Genomic DNA, 16,485 nt, shown 5'->3' with positions numbered 1-16,485 from the left:
AGTTGCCACGAGTACTAAGGTGGTATCGTCGTGCCCTTACCGCCAAATAATGGTCCTGGTCTCCAGGAAACAGTTTTGGTCTCTGTAAACTGTCCCCATATCCGAGAAACAACAAAACGATTCACACTAAACCACCGGTCCACATCAGTTTGCGACAGTCCTGCTTCCATTCTTCCTATGGCCCTGCAGTGCATAGAATGTGACAGGCGCCTTCTCTTTGCCATACTGCACCGTCTGTGACTGTGCACACAGGGGTTCTGGATGTAGGACTGCCGGGCAAACGCTACCCCGTTTCATAGGTGTCCTGACGTCATCGTTGGCGCGATTGCCTGTTTACCGGAGTGCCATCTTCCGTGCAGCACACGACAGTACAGACGTCTGTTGACAGTCTGTGTGATTATACTGTGGATTACACACAGGGCGGGGCAATAGCGGTTTGTTGGTTTAATTTTGGAGACCAGTGTACGAGGGGCGTCTGAAAAGTCCGTGCAAAAATAAAAGCTACTTCTTGTTTGGGGTAGACCTTTTTTATCTTTCGACATAGTCTCCTTTTAGACTTATACACTTCGTGCAACGCTGTTCTAATTTGTTGATCCCTCCCGAATTAAAGGAATTGTCCAAGTCTGCAAAATAGCTATTAGTTGCTGCAATCACCTCCTTATTTGAATAAAATCTTTGTCCTGCCACCCATTTCTTCAAATTGGGGAACAAATAGTAGTCAGAGGGAGCCAAGTCTGGAGAGTAGGGGGGATGTGAAACGAATTGGAAACCTGTTTCCATTAATTTTGTGACCACGACTGCTGAGGTGTGTTCTGATGGATTATCGTGATGGAAAAGGACATTTTTGCGGTCCAATCGCCGGCGTTTTTCTGGCAGCTCGGTTTTCAAGCGGTCCAGCAAAGATGAATAATATTCACCTGTCATAGTTTTACCCTTTTCCAGATAGTCGATGAGGATTATGCCTTGCAAATCCCGAAAGACAGTCCTGCCGAAGGAATGGTCTTCGCCTTTTTTGGTGAAACTTCTCCCTTGGTAACCCATTGTTTAGATTGTTGTTTAGTCTCAGGAGTATAGTAATGTATCCATGTTTCATCTACAGTGACGAAACGACGGTTAAACTCCTGTAGATCCTTCCCGAACAGCTGCAAACCATCCTTGCAACACTTCACATCATTCCATTTTTGGTCAAGCGTGAGCAATCGCGGAACTCATCTTACGGATGGCTTTCTCACGTCCAAAAGTTTATGCAAAATATTATGTACCCGTTCATTCGAGATGCCCACAGCACTATCAATCTCACGCACCTGAACTCTTCTGTCATCAATCACCATATCATGGATTTTATCAATGATTTCTGGAGTCGTAGCCTCCACAGGGCGTCCAGAACGTTCAGCATCACTTGTGCCCATATGGCCACTCCTAAAATTTTGAAACCACTTCTAAACTGTTCTAATCGAAGGTGCAGAGTCACCGTAATGTTTATGAAGCTTCTCTTTAGTCTCCCGAGGCGGTTTGCCTTTCATAAAGTAATGTTTAATCACCACACGAAATTCTTTTTCGTCCATTTTTTAAAATCACTCGACTCCCTTGATTCACCCGAATGCCAAATACAAAGAAATAGACCAATATGGTTGAAACTTGGTGTCCGTTCTTTCCATAGATGCTACTAACTAAACATGACCTTGATGGCCAGTGGTGTCATCTGCCGGACTTTGGACGGAGTTTTGAAACGCCCCTCGTATTTTGGTCGCACTGTCAGAAGCCAAGAGGCAATGGAAAGAGGAATGATAGAGGGAAAAGTGGACAGCTGCAGACATACAGGACGTTCGCCATTAAGGCAGACAGGACATATTAATAGCCTGCCTGGGATGGTATTGCAGCAAGCAAGTCACGGTGCCACAGACATGTCGTTAAGGGGCTTACCGCGTGACGCCACTACAGCTTCGCATTGGGCTAGGCCAAAGGGAGATGCGAGAAGTTCCATTTGTATTGTATTGTATTGTATGTTAACGGGCGGCCTAGAAACGACGGAGAGGCTCCGTCCCCGCCGCAGCCGCAGTGGTCCACAACCCCACGACGACTACCGCAGTGCACTTCACCCCTCGGCCCCCCTCCCCCTCACCGAACCACTCTCTCAGGGTTATTGTGCGATTCCGCCCCCGGTGGACCCGCCAGGAAACGTCTCACACCAGACGAGTGTAACCCCTATGTTTGCGTGGTAGAGTAATGGTGGTGTACGCGTACGTGGAGAACTTGTTTGCGCAGCAATCGCCGACATAGTGTAGGTGAGGCGGAATAAAGGGAACCAGCCCACATTCGCCGAGGCGGATGGAAAACCGCCTAAAAACCATCCACAGACTGGCCGACTCACCGGACCTCGACACAAGCCCGCCGTGCGGATTCCTGCCGGGGGCCAGGCGCTCCTTCCCAATCCGGAAAGCCGTGCGTTAGACAGCACTGCTAACAAGGCGGGCATAAGTTACATTTCCTTTCGTCCTCTCTTTCGGGTGACATTTTCTTTTTTTCGGGCAGTGCAAGTTGGAAGGCTACCATCACGCCCGCTTCGCACACCCACTTGTTTTGCTGTCAGACAACTAGAGGTTAGTTTCTGATGCTCCGTTCAGCGGAGGCGAAACACTTATCCGGGACACGAGGGTGTGGTGCTGTTCGCTGATTTGTGCCAGGACATCAGTGGTGGAGCGATGTGACCGCACACGGGAGATATGAAGGCCGCCAGCTGCAGGTAGAGGTAGAGGAGGTTTTGTGTGTGTGTGTGTGTGTGTGTGTGTGTATGTATGTGTGTGAGAGAGGCCGTCCGGCGCGTGCCTGGATCCCATTTCCTCGCCGCGCCGTTTTGTCGTAATTTATGTCCGGCGCGCATCAGGTTACGTGTCGACGCTGCAGTCTCGCCGTTAGCCGCTGGCATAACGCCGTGAGCCTCTGCTCTTCCGCTCGCCACGTCGCTAGGCGAGTGCGTTACCTACACCAGCGTGAGGCGGCAATTACAGGGTGACAATTATTGATCTACGTAACAAAACGTAAATTATACTCGTGTTCATAAATTAAGGATAATTGCAGAACGTGATGCCACAAAACGGGCACTCATAGGCACACACGACACAGATCTGTAAGTCCACGGTATTGGCGATAAATTGAGAAAACCGTTCCGAAACACATGTGCTACTAACCGCCACTGTTTCCTGCGCATGTACCCCGACATCACTATGGGACATGATCACCATGCACACGTACACAGGCCGCAGTACGGGTTGGCATACTCTGCATCCGATGGTCCAGCAGCTGCTGGGGTATAGCCTCCCATTGCTGCACTAGTGCCTGTCGGAGCTCCTGAAGTGTCGCAGGGGTTTGAAGACGCGCAGCGATGCCTCGACCGAAAGCATCCCAGACGTGCGCGATGGGGTTTAGGTCTGGAGAACAGGCAGGCCACTCCATTCGCCTGATATCTGCTGTTTCAAGGTACTCCTCCACGATGGCAGCTCGTTGGGGCCGTGCGTAATCATCCATCAGGAGGAAGGTGGGACCCACTGCACCCCTGAAAAGGCGGACATACTGGTGCAAAATGACGACCCGATACACCTGTCCTGTTACAGTTCCTCTGTCAAAGACACGCAGGGGTGTACGTGCACCAATCATAATCCCACCCCACACCATCAAATGACGACCTCCATACTGGTCCCTTTCAAGTACATTAAGGGTTTTTTATCTAGTTCCTGGTTCACGCCAGATGAAAACTCGTCTGTAAACATAACCTGAAACCACTGTTCCAATGACCATGTACTGTGTTCTTGACACTAGGCTTTAGGGGCTTACCTGCGAGTCTATGGAATTCACCTTGCAGGTCTCCAGGCGAATAAACCGTGTCTGTTCAGTCGTCTGTAGACTGTGTGTCTGGAGACAATTGTTCCAGTGGCTGCAGTAAGGTCCCAAGCAAGGCACTGATGGTGAGACATCGGTCTTCTTGTGGTGTTGTACACTGTGGACATCCCGTACTGTAGCACCTGGACACGTTTCCTGTGTGCTGGAATCGTTGCCACAATCTTGAGATCAACTTTGTGGCACACGGAGGGCCCGTGCTACGACCTGCTGTTTTTGACCAGCCTCCAGTGTCCGTAGTATCCTACCCCTCATAACGTCATCAATATGCGTTCTTTGGGCCATTTTCAACACACAGTCATCATTAGCATGTCTGGAAACGTCTCCACACTTACTTGCTGCACCGTACTCTGACATGCACCAACACACCTCTGCGTATGTGGACTGCTGTCAATGCCACCGTGGGACGACCGCAGGTCAAATGCATCGCATCGCCATACACCAAGGTAATTTAAACCCGCCAGCCGCCCACCAGAGCGTCGTTTCTCCATGTATCAGCATTATTCTTAATTTATCAGCATGAGTGTAGTTACAAACTATGGCGTGCACACTCTTCTTCATTCAACATATAAACGTCACTACAGATATTCGGATTTAGGTTGTGACCTGTTCCGTATGCCTGCCATCATTGCCGATGACTTGACGCAGACGAATAGCGAAGTTCTGTATGACCCACTGAAGCGTAGGGACATGGATGGTACAGATGACTTCCTGAATGGCTGGTTTCATCTCAGCAATGGTTTTGGGGTTATTAGTGTACACCTTGTCTTTTTTCCCACATCCTGCTAGGTGAATACCGGGCTGGTACCCACGTTCCGCCTCAGTTACGCGACTCGCAGACATTTGCAGACGTTAGCACTCTTTCATGGCTTACACTATACGCAACCAGCTGAGGTACACTACTTACTAGTACGGGGTGTCGGCAGGAAGGACATCCGGCCACCCTCTGCAACTAACACTGCCAAATCCGTAATAACAAGGCCGACCCCACGTGCAGCGTGACAAGGCCCGAAGAATGAAAAGAAAGGTGTGCACCTTGTATTTAATATAACCGGACAAAAACATATGTTCAGATCCGGAGAATCTGGCGGCCACTCGAGGACCATGCCAGTGGCCTCTGGGTACTCCAGGCCAAAGTGCTCCTCCAGGACATCGGGGATTCTTCTGCTGCGATCATCTTGACGAAACCAATAACATTTTGGATATTGAGGATGAACTCATCTTCCAAAACCTTCGCGAGCCGTTCGGTAGCCACCGTGCCATCAAGGAATACCACACAGATTATTCCGTGAGTGGACGCTGCACACCACACAGTCTCCCGTCGAGTGTGATAAGACTTCTCGATCGCAAAATCTACATCTACACTCCTGGAAATGGAAAAAAGAACACATTGACACCGGTGTGTCAGACCCACCATACTTGCTCCGGACACTGCCAGAGGGCTGTACAAGCAATGATCACACGCACGGCACAGCGGACACACCAGGAACCGCGGTGTTGGCCGTCGAATGGCGCTAGCTGCGCAGCATTTGTGCACCGCCGCCGTCAGTGTCAGCCAGTTTGCCGTCGCATACGGAGCTCCATCGCAATCTTTAACACTGGTAGCATGCCGCGACAGCGTGGACGTGAAACGTATGTCCAGTTGACGGACTTTGAGCGAGGGCGTATAGTGGGCATGCGGAAGACCGGGTGGACGTACCGCCGAATTGCTCAACACGTGGGGCGTGAGGTCTCCACAGTACATCGATGTTGTCGCCAGTGGTCGGCGGAAGGTGCACGTGCCCGTCGACCTGGGACCGGACCGCAGCGACGCACGGATGCATGCCAAGACCGTAGGATCCTACGCAGTGCCGTAGGGGACCGCACCGCCACTTCCCAGCAAATTAGGGACACTGTTGCTCCTGGGGTATCGGCGAGGACCATTCGCAACCGTCTCCATGAAGCTGGGCTACGGTACCGCACACCGTTAGGCCGTCTTCCGCTCACGCCCCAACATCGTGCAGCCCGCCTCCAGTGGCGTCGCGACAGGCGCGAATGGAGGGACGAATGGAGACGTGTCGTCTTCAGCGATGAGAGTCGCTTCTGCCTTGGTGCCAATGATGGTCGTATGCGTGTTTGGCGCCGTGCAGGTGAGCGCCACAATCAGGACTACACACAGGGCCAACACCCGGCATCATGGTGTGGGGAGCGATCTCCTACACTGGCCGTACACCTCTGGTGATCGTCGAGGGGACACTGAATAGTGCACGGTACATCCAAACCATCATTGAACCCATCGTTCTACCATTCCTAGGCCGGCAAGGGAACTTGCTGTTCCAACAGCACAATGCACGTCCGCATGTATCCCGTGCCACCCAACGTGCTCTAGAAGGTGTAAGTCAACTACCCTGGCCAGCAAGATCTCCAGATCTGTCCCCCATTGAGTATGTTTGGGACTGGATGAAGCGTCGTCTCACGCGGTCTGCACGTCCAGCACGAACGCTGGTCCAACTGAGGCGCCAGGTGGAAATGGCATGGCAAGCCGTTCCACAGGACTAAGCATCTCTACTATCGTCTCTATGGGAGAACAGCAGCCTGCATTGCTGCGAAAGGTGGATATACACTGTACTAGTGCCGACATTGTGCATGCTCTGTTGCCTGAGTCTATGTGCCTGTGGTTCTGTCAGTGTGATCGTGTGATGTATCTGACCCCAGGAATGTGTCAATAAAGTTTCCCCTTCCTGGGACAATGAATTCACGGTGTTCTTATTTAAATTTCCAGGAGTGTATATCCATACTCCGCAAGCCACCTGACGGTGTGTGGCGGAGGGTACCCTGAGTACCTCTATCGGTTCTCCCTTCTATTCCAGTCTCGTATTGTACGTGGAAAGAAGGATTGTCGGTATGCTTCTGTGTGGGCACTAATCTCTCTGATTTTATCCTCATGGTATCTTCGCGAGATATACGTAGGAGGGAGCAATATACTGCTTGACTCTTCGGTGAAGGTATGTTCTCGAAACTTTAACAAAAGCCCGTACCGAGCTACTGAGCGTCTCTCCTGCAGAGTCTTCCACTGGAGTTTATCTATCATCTCCGTAACGCTTTCGCAATTGCTAAATGATCCTGTAACGAAGCGCGCTGCTCTCCGTTGGATCTTCTCTATCTCTTCTATCAACCCTATCTGGTGCGGATCCCACACTGCTGAGCAGTATTCAAGCAGTGGGCGAACAAGCGTACTGTAACCTACTTCCTTTGTTTTCGGATTGCATTTCCTTAGGATTCTTCCAATGAATCTCAGTCTGGCATTGCCTTACCGACGATCAACTTTATATGATCGTTCCATTTTAAATCACTCCTAATGCGTACTCCTAGATAATTTATGGAATTAACTGCTTCCAGTTGCTGACCTGCTATTTTGTAGCTAAATGATAAGGGACCTATCTTTCTATGTATTCGCATCACATTACACTTGTCTACATTGAGATTCAATTGCCATTCCGTGCACCATACGTCAATTCGCTGCAGATCCTCCTGCATTTCAGTACAATTTTCCATTGTTGCAACCTCTCGATACACCACAGCATCATCGGCAAAAAGCCTCACTGAACTTCCGATGTCATCCACCAGGTCATTTATGTATATTGTGAATAGCAACGGTCCTATGACAATCCCCTGCGGCACACCTGAAATCACTCTTACTTCGGAAGACTTCTCTCCATTGAGAATGACATGCTGCGTTCTGTTATCTAGGAACTCCTCAATCCAATCACACAATTGATCTGATAGTCCGTATGCTCTTACTTTGTTCATTAAACGACTGTGGGGAACTGTGTCAAACGCCTTGCGAAAGTCAAGAAACACGGCATCTACCTGTGAACCCGTGTCTAAGGCCCTCTGAGTCTCGTGGACGAATAGCGCAGGCTGGGTTTCACACGACCGTCTTTTTCGAAACCCATGCTGATTCCTACAGAGTAGATTTCTAGTCTCCAGAAAAGACATTATACTCGAACATAATACGTGTTCCAAAATTCTACAACTGATCGACGTTAGAGATATAGGTCTATAGTTCTGCACATCTGTTCGACGTCCCTTCCTGAAAACGGGGACGACCTGTGCCCTTTTCCAATCCTTTGGAACGCTTCGCTCTTCTAGAGACCTACGGTACACCGCTGCAAGAAGGGGGGGGGGGGGGGGCAAATTGCTTCGCGTAGTCTGTGAAAAATCGAACTGGTATCCCATAAGGACCAGCGGCCTTTCCTCTTTTGAGCGATTTTAATTGTTTCTCTATCCCTCTGTCGTCTATTTCGATATCTACCATTTTGTCAACTGTGCGACAATCTAGAGAAGGAAGCACAGTGCAGTCTGCCTCTGTGAAACAGCTTTGGAAGAAGACATTTAGTATTTCGGCCTTTAGTCTGTCATCCTCTGTTTCAGTACCATTTTGGTCACAGAGTGTCTGGACATTTTGTTTTGATCCACCTACCGCTTTGACATAGGACCAAAATTTCTTAGGATTTTCTGCCAAGTCAGTACATAGAACTTTACTTTCGAATTGATTGAAAGCCTCTCGCATAGTCCTCCTCACACTACATTTCGCTTCGCGTAATTTTTGTTTGTCTGCAAGGCTTTGGCTATGTTTATGTTTGCTGTGAAGTTTCCTTTGCTTCCGCAACAGTTTTCTAACTCGGTTGTTGTACCACGGTGGCTCTTTCCCATCTCTTACGATCTTGTTTGGCACGTACTCATCTAACGCATATTGTACGATGGTTTTGAACTTTGTCCACTGATCCTCAACACTATCTGTACTTGAGACAAAACTTTTGTGTTGAGCCGTCAGGTACTCTGTAATCTGCTTTTTGTCACTTTTGCTAAACAGAAAAATCTTCCTACCTTTTTTAATATTTATATTTACGGCTGAAATCATCGATGCAGTAACCGCTTTATGATCGCTGATTCCCTGTTCTGCGTTAACTGTTTCAAATAGTTCGGGTCTGATTGTCACCAGAAGGTCTAATATGTTATCACCACGAGTCGGTTCTCTGTTTAACTGCTCAAGGTAGTTTTCAGATAATGCACTTAAAAAAAAATTTCACTGGATTCTTTGTCGCTGCCACCCGTTATGAACGTTTGAGTCTCCCAGTCTATATCCGGCAAATTAAAATCTCCACCCAGAACTATAACATGGTGGGGAAATCTACTCGAAATGTTTTCCAAATTATTCTTCAGGTGCTGAGCCACAACAGCTGCTGAGCCCGGGGGCCTATAGAGACATCCAATTACCATGTCTGAGCCTGCTTTAACCGTGACCTTCACACAAATTATTTCACACTTCGGATCTCCGTGAATTTCCTTCGATACTATTGCACTTCTTATCGCTATGAACACGCCTCCCCCTTCACTGTCCAGCCTGTCTCTGCGGTATACATTCCAATCTGAGTTTAGTATTTTATTACTGTTTACGTCTGGTTTCAGCCAACTTTCTGTCCCTAGTACTATATGGGCGTTGTGACTGTTTATTAATGAGAGCAGTTCTGGGACTTTTCTATAGACGTTTCTGCAGTTTACTATTAGCACATTAATATTGTTATTCCCTGTTGCATTTTGCCTACTCCTGCCTTGCCGCGTCTCAGGAGGCGTCTTGTCGGGCCTAGGGAGGGAACTCTCTAACCTCGGTTTTTTTTCAAAAACTGGGGTGCGTCTATGAAAAATATTTCTGACTACAAAGAGCTCTTTTTAGAGCAGTTGAGAAGACAGCTATGGCAAGGTGGCGTAATGTGATGCGAGTTGCGATGGCAAATGATTTGTTCGGCACGGGTTTCGTGACAAAGACCGGCTAAATTGTGGTTCCACTCCGCGACTGGCTGCTGCGTTCGGAAGTAGCGCGCCAAATTGATAAACTTCTCTAATTAATTTTAGAAAAACTAAATAGTGAGTTTACTTGCATTTCATATTGAAGCACTTTTCAATAGGAAGCTGTCATTCCATTATTTCAAAAGTATTAACAACTAGCAGAATAATGAACAATTGCTAAACGAAAAGGCTGACGAAGTACTTCGGAGGTCTTTGGGTCGCGCCTAACTTGGATGGCGGGCGAAGTGGTTCGGCTCTACGACCGGAGCTGGATTGGCAACCTCAGAGGACAGGCACGGTGTCTGCCGCGGTCGGCATCTGGCTAAGGCTTTATCAGCAAGGTGTGGTTATTTGAACATGTAGTTGAGAAAAGTGTCACAGTAATTACGGAAATACGCAGTTAATTATTTTGTTTATTCTGTGTGAAAGTGTGGAGAATGGAAATTGTTTGTCATTCCTCGCTAAGAATGTATTACAGTTTCAAATAGCAGACTCACGACCTACATACCGTTTTCCAAGCAGAGGACAATAAGTATAGACGACTGCAGTTTGGTGAATATTATTAAGAACTTATGAATTCCACTCAGGGTGGTGGAAGCAAATAGGCAACTAGCGAGTACTGCAGTCATACTACAAAAGAGATCAGTGCCACGCCATGTGTGTTAACAGAGAGGAGGGGAGGAAATTTTCGGGGGGTTTATTATACATACGTTTCGGGTATCTGAACTAAAGCGCCAAAGAAACTGGTGTAGGCATGCATATTCAAATACAGAGATATGTAAACCGGCAGAATACGGCGCTGCGGTCGGCAACGCCTATATAAGACAACAAGTGTCTGGCGCAGTTGTTAGATGGGTTACTGCTGCTACAATGGCAGGTTATCAAGAGTTAAGTGAGTTTGAACGTGGTGTTATAGTCGGCACACGAGCGATGGGACACAGCATCTCAGAGGTAGCGATGAAGCGGGGATTTTCCCGTACAATTTCACGAGTGTACCGCGAATATCAGGAATCAAGTAAAACATCAAATCTCCGGCATCACACCGGCCGGAAAATGATCCTGCAATAATGGGACCAGCGACGACTGAAGACAATCGTTCAACGTGACAGAAGGGGAACACTTCCGAAAATTGCTGCAGAATTCAGTGCTGGCTAATCAACAAGTGTGAGCGTGCGAACGATTCATCGAAACATCAGCGATACAGGCTTTCGGAGCCGTAGGCCAACTCATGAACCCTTCATCACTGCACAACAAAGCTTTACGCCTCGCCTGGGCTCGTCAACATCGACATTGGACTGTTGATGACTGGAAACATGTTGCCTGGTAGGACGAGGCTCGTATCTAAAGGTATCGAGAGGATGTACGGGTATGGAGACAACCTCATGGATCCATGGACCGAGCATGTCAGATTGGAAATGTTCAAGCTGGTGGAAGCTCTGTAATGGTGTGGGGCGTATGCAGTTGGAATGATATGGAACCTCTGATACGTCTAGATACGACTCTGTCAGGTGTCACGTACGTAAGCATCCAGTTTGATCATCTGTATCCACTCATGTCCATTGTGCATTCCGATAAACTTGGGCCATTCCAGCAGGACAATGCGACACCCCACACGTCCCGAACTGCTACAGAGTGGCTCCAGGAATACTCTTCAGAGTGTAAACACTTCCACTGACCACCAAAGTCCCCAGACTTGCGTATATCTGGTATGCCTTGCAAAGTGCTGTTCAGAAGAGGCACCCACCCCCTCGTACTCCTACGGTTTTATCGACACCTCTGCAGGATTCATGGTGTCAGTTCCCTGCAGCACTACTTCAGACATTAGTCGAGTCCATGCCACGTTGTGTTGCGGCACTTCTGCGTGCTCGCGGGGTCCCACACGGTATTAGGCAGGTGCCGCAGGTTCTTTCGCTCTTCAGTGTATATTTCTCTCTCTTTCACTTGATGTAATGTCTCTTTATTTTCAGCACAGAACGTCCTCGCCAATCTTGATGAGTTGCGGTAACCCACGTGTCAGACACTCCCCTTGTAAGGTGGGCTGTACCTGCATCTGTGTGCATACAGGAGCACGGGAGCGCACTACTCTACATCTACATCTACATCTACACTTATACTCCGCAACCCACCCAACGGTGTGCCACTGTCATTACCTCCCTTTCCTGTTCCAGTCGCGTATGGTTCGCGGTAAGAACAACTGCCAGAAAGCCTCCGTGCGCGCTCTAATCTCTCTAATTTTACATTCGTAGGGGAAAGCAATATATTCGACACCTCACCCAGAAACGCACCCTCTCGAAACCTGGCGAGCAAGCTACACCGCGATGCAGAGCGCCTCTCTTGCAGAGTCTACCACTTGAGTTTTCTAAACATTTCCGTAACGCTATCACGCTTGCCAAATAACCCTGTGACGAAAAGCGCCGCTCTTCTTTGGATCTTCTCTATCTCCTCCGTCAACCCGATCTGGTACGGATCCCACACTGATGAGCAATACTCAAGTATAGGTCGAACGAGTGTTTTGTAAGCCACCTCGTTTGTTGATGGACTACATTTTCTATCGAATCCCCCAATGAATCTCAACCTGGCACCCGCCTTACCAACAATTAATTTTATATGATCATTCCACTTCAAATCGTTCCGTACGCATATTCCCAGATATTTTACAGAAGTAACTGTTAGCAGTGTTTGTTCTGCTATCATATAATCATACAACATATGTTAAGAGTCAGTTGTCACTCCCTTCACCAAGTGCCTATCCGCTGCAGATCTTCCTGCATTTCGCTGCAATTTTCTAATGCTCCAACTTCACTGTATACTACAGCATCATCGGTGAAAAGCCGCACGGAACTTCCGACATTACCTACTAGGTCATTTATATATATTGTGAAAAGCTGTGGTCCCATAACAGTGCCCTGTGGCACGCCAGAGGTTACTCACCGGTGTGTCCGTTGTTGGTGGCGGTGGCGGACGCGGGCGGCGTGCGGAAGCCCCGGAACCGTAGCGCGGGCAGCCGCACCTGCGTGACCAGGTGCTCCTCGATGTCTATCGGGCTCTGGTACTTGCCCGCGCACGACTTGAACTCTTCCGACCAGTGGCTGGGGCCTGCGACAGAGGGACCAGCTCAGCGCCGAGGTCTTTAGGACGGGTAACAGAAGAAACACAGCATGTCAAACCAAACACCTCTGAGCCGTGTAATTGGCTACCAGTTCCGGCGATTTACTACGCCATCCTTAGTCTCCTGACCGATGTGTAGCAAGATTCCACCTCGGTTCTGGCCAACCTGGAGCCAGCCTTCAAATACTGGTACCTGTAGATTTCTGCTTGTTATAGCAATCATTTCAATCACCAACTGTGTTTAGACTAGCTCTGCAAAGAAGGGCGTTACAAGAGCAGACTACTAGGATCAAACATAGTTCTTAATTTGAGGAAGAAATATCTGAGAATGTGCCTTTGGAGCACAGCATTGCATGCTAGTGAAATATAGACTGTGGGAAAACACATAAATGCATAAAACACGTAAATGCATAAAAAATATTTTGTGTAATAGAATGACGTCATGTGTGCAGTGGTGCGCCCCGGACAAATAATAAAAAATATATATTGTTCGCTACGCCTAGGAGGAAATACAAAAATGCTGTGAATGAAGCAGGCAAAAAGGAATACAAACGTCTCAAAAATCAGATCGACAGGAAGTGCAAAATGACTAAGCAGGGATGTCTATAGGACAAATGTGAGGATTTAGAGGCGTGTATCAGTAGGGGTAATATAGACACTGCCTACAGGAAAATTAAAGAGTCCTTTGGAGAAAAAAGAACCACTTGCATAAATATCGACAGCTCAGATGGGAAACCCAGTTCTAAGCAAAGAAGGGAAAGCAAAAGGTGGAAGGAGTATATAGAGGCTCTATACAAGCGCGATGTTCTTGAGGACAAGATGATGGAAATGGAAGAGGATGTAGTTGAAGATAAAATGGGAGATATGATACTGCAAGAAGAGTTTGACAGAGCACTGAAAGACCTGAGTCGAAACAAGGCCCCTGGAGTAGACAACATTCCATTGGAACTACTGACGGCCTTGGGAGAGCCAGTCCTGACAAAACTCTACCATCTGGTGAGCAAGATGTATGAAACAGGCGAAATACCCTCAGATTCAAGAAGAATATAATAATTCCATTCCCAAAGAAAGCAGGTGTTTACAGATGTGAAAATTAACGAACTATCAGTTTAATAAGTCACAGCTGCAAAATACTAACGCGAATTCTTTACAGACGAATGGAAAAGCTGGTAGAAGCCGACCTCGGGGAAGATCAGTTTGGATTCCGTGCAAATATTGGAACACGTGAGAAAATACTGACCCTACGACTTATCTTAGAAGATAAATGAAGGAAAGTCAAACTGATGTTTCTAGCATTTGCAGACATAGAGAGGGCTTTTGAGAAGGGTGACTGGAATACTCTCTTTCAAATTCTGAAGGTGGCAGGGGTAAAATACAGGGAGCGAAAGGCTATTCACAATTTGTACGGAAACCAGATGGCAGTTATAAGAGTCGAGGGACATGAAAGGGAAGCAGTGGTTGGGAAGGGAGTAAGACAGGGTTGCAGCCTCTCCCAGATGTTATTCAATCTGTATATTGAGCAAGCAGTAAAGGAAACAAAAGAAAAATTTGGAGTAGGTATTAAAGTCCATGGAGAAGAAATAAAAACTTTGAGGTTCGCCGATGACATTGTAATTCTGTCAGAGACAGCAAAGGACTTGGAAGAGCAGTTGAACGGAATGGACAGCGCGCTGAAAGGAGGATATAAGATGAATATTAATAAAAGCAAAACGTGGATAATGGAATGTATTCGAATTAAATCGGGTGATTCTGAGGGAATCAGGTTAGAAAATGAGATGCTTAAAGTAAAAAAAGAGTTGTGCTATTTGGGGAGCAAAATAACTGATGATGGTTGAAGTAGAGAGGAAATAAAATGTAGACTGGCAATGGCATGGAAAGCCTTTCTGAAGAAGAGGAATTTGTTAACATCGAGTATAGATTTAAGTGTCAGGAAGTCATTTCTGAAAGTATTTGTATGGAGTGTAGCCATGTATGGAAGTGAAACATGGACGATAAATAGTTTGGACAAGAAGAGAATAGAAGCTTTCGAAATGTGGTGCTACAGAAGAATGCTGAAGATTAGATGGGTAGATCACATAACTAATGAGGAGGTATTGAATAGAATTAGGGAGAAGAGGAGTTTGTGGCACAACTTGACTATAAGAAGGGATCGGTTGTTAGGACATGTTCTGAGGCATAAAGGGATCACCAATTTAGTATTGGATTGCAACGTGGAGGGTAAAAATCGTAGAGGGAGACCAAGAGATGAATGCATTAAGCAGATTCAGGAGGATGTATGTTGCAGTAGGTACTGGGAGATGAATAAGCTTGCTCAGGATGGAGTAGCATGGAGAGCTGCATCAAACCAGTCTGGACTGAAGACCACAACAACAAGCGGTAACGACTAGCGCAGTGGTTGTACTCACCCAGACGGCCTTCGTAAGCGAATCCTTCCGGCCTCGCCTCGGCACTTCCTGCAACAGAAAGAGTCCAGCGTCAGACACGCCTGCCATCGTGTCCAGCAACGTCGTCACACCAGGCCGTGTTTCAAAATTGTACCTCACTAACAAAGGAAACTCCCCATCGTTCTCCCCTCAGGTTTAGTGGTGAGATGGCGCAGTAGCCAGCCCGGCCAAAAGTGAAGCTGATCAAGCATGAAAATAGTAAGAAGGTGTACTGAACTGTGAAAAAAGAAGCAATGTAACAGCAGCGAACGGTTCAAGCTCAAAATGTGCAACATAGAGCGAACACAAATAACCGCGGCGTTGTGGTTGTGTCGTCACGAGTTTGATTCCGAAGCGTTCAACCGTTTTTTTCACAAAAGTATCAACTGTCCTCCCGGTCATTGGCGTGTCTGTTCGCAGTATTCAAATTTGTGGCCGCGCCGTGGTGTAACGTCCGTTTGCAACTGCAAGGAAGGGAGCTCCAGACGTCCGTACCTCCTGTTTGTACTACACAAGTATCCCATGCTGCGTTCCGAATTGGAAGTTTTGACTCTTGAATTCCTTTGTTATAACATATTTCACACCCGTCTATTTGTTGCTCTCATTTGTTTGAGAGATCTCTGAGCCATCTCGACTGCTCTCACTATCCAGCACGTTTATCGAAAACAATCATCCCATTTCGCACTTCTAAATTTCTGAAACTAATACACACATACAATGAATTTTGGTTTTCGACGAAGGGAAAACTAAAAAAGTTTTTTTTTTTTTCATACCTTTTCATAGGTGTTGAATATGCTCTCCTTGAGATGCACGGCATATGTCAATGCGACATTCACATTGTTCCTACACTGCAGCGAGTATGTCTTGAGTTTCAGCTGCCGTTATGGTATGTCTCAGTTCGTTCATCGTTGATGCTATGGGAGGCACATAAACAGAACCTTTTATAAACTTCTACAAGGAATAATCACATACAGTCACGTCCAGTGATCAGTAACGTAAGGCTGAATGGTTTTGGTCCAGTGCGACCGGTCCATCGTCCAGTAATCTTTTGATTTAAAAATTCCCGCACTTCCAGCTGCCAGTGTAACGGTAGCCCACCCCGTTGGTAAATGAAGTCCGTATCAGTCGGCAGTGAGGTGCACGCTTGAGTCTGACGACGTGCGCTAGCTGTGCGCATCATTTATTTCAGCCGTCAACTTCGGTCCGCAATTTCTCGGGCCGTAATTGACTT

The 16,485-nt window shown here is 47.4% G+C and overlaps 1 protein-coding gene across 1 annotated transcript in view; it reads right to left on the bottom strand.

Annotated features, from left to right (window-relative positions):
* Positions 1-16,485, bottom strand: part of LOC126293589 (carbonic anhydrase 2-like) — a 217,208-nt gene that overhangs the window by 36,676 nt on the left and 164,047 nt on the right. The window contains exons 2-3 of the mRNA XM_049986863.1: positions 15,237-15,284; positions 12,655-12,819 (exon numbers count right to left, since the gene is read on the bottom strand). Coding sequence (XP_049842820.1) covers positions 12,655-12,819; positions 15,237-15,284 — 213 coding nt within the window. The remainder of the gene's footprint in view (positions 1-12,654; positions 12,820-15,236; positions 15,285-16,485) is intronic.

Source organism: Schistocerca gregaria, chromosome 10 (genome assembly GCF_023897955.1).
Source record: "Schistocerca gregaria isolate iqSchGreg1 chromosome 10, iqSchGreg1.2, whole genome shotgun sequence".
Lineage (NCBI taxonomy): Eukaryota > Metazoa > Arthropoda > Insecta > Orthoptera > Acrididae > Schistocerca > Schistocerca gregaria.
Note: the sequence above shows the minus strand (reverse complement) of the source record. Positions and strands in the feature narration are given on the sequence as shown.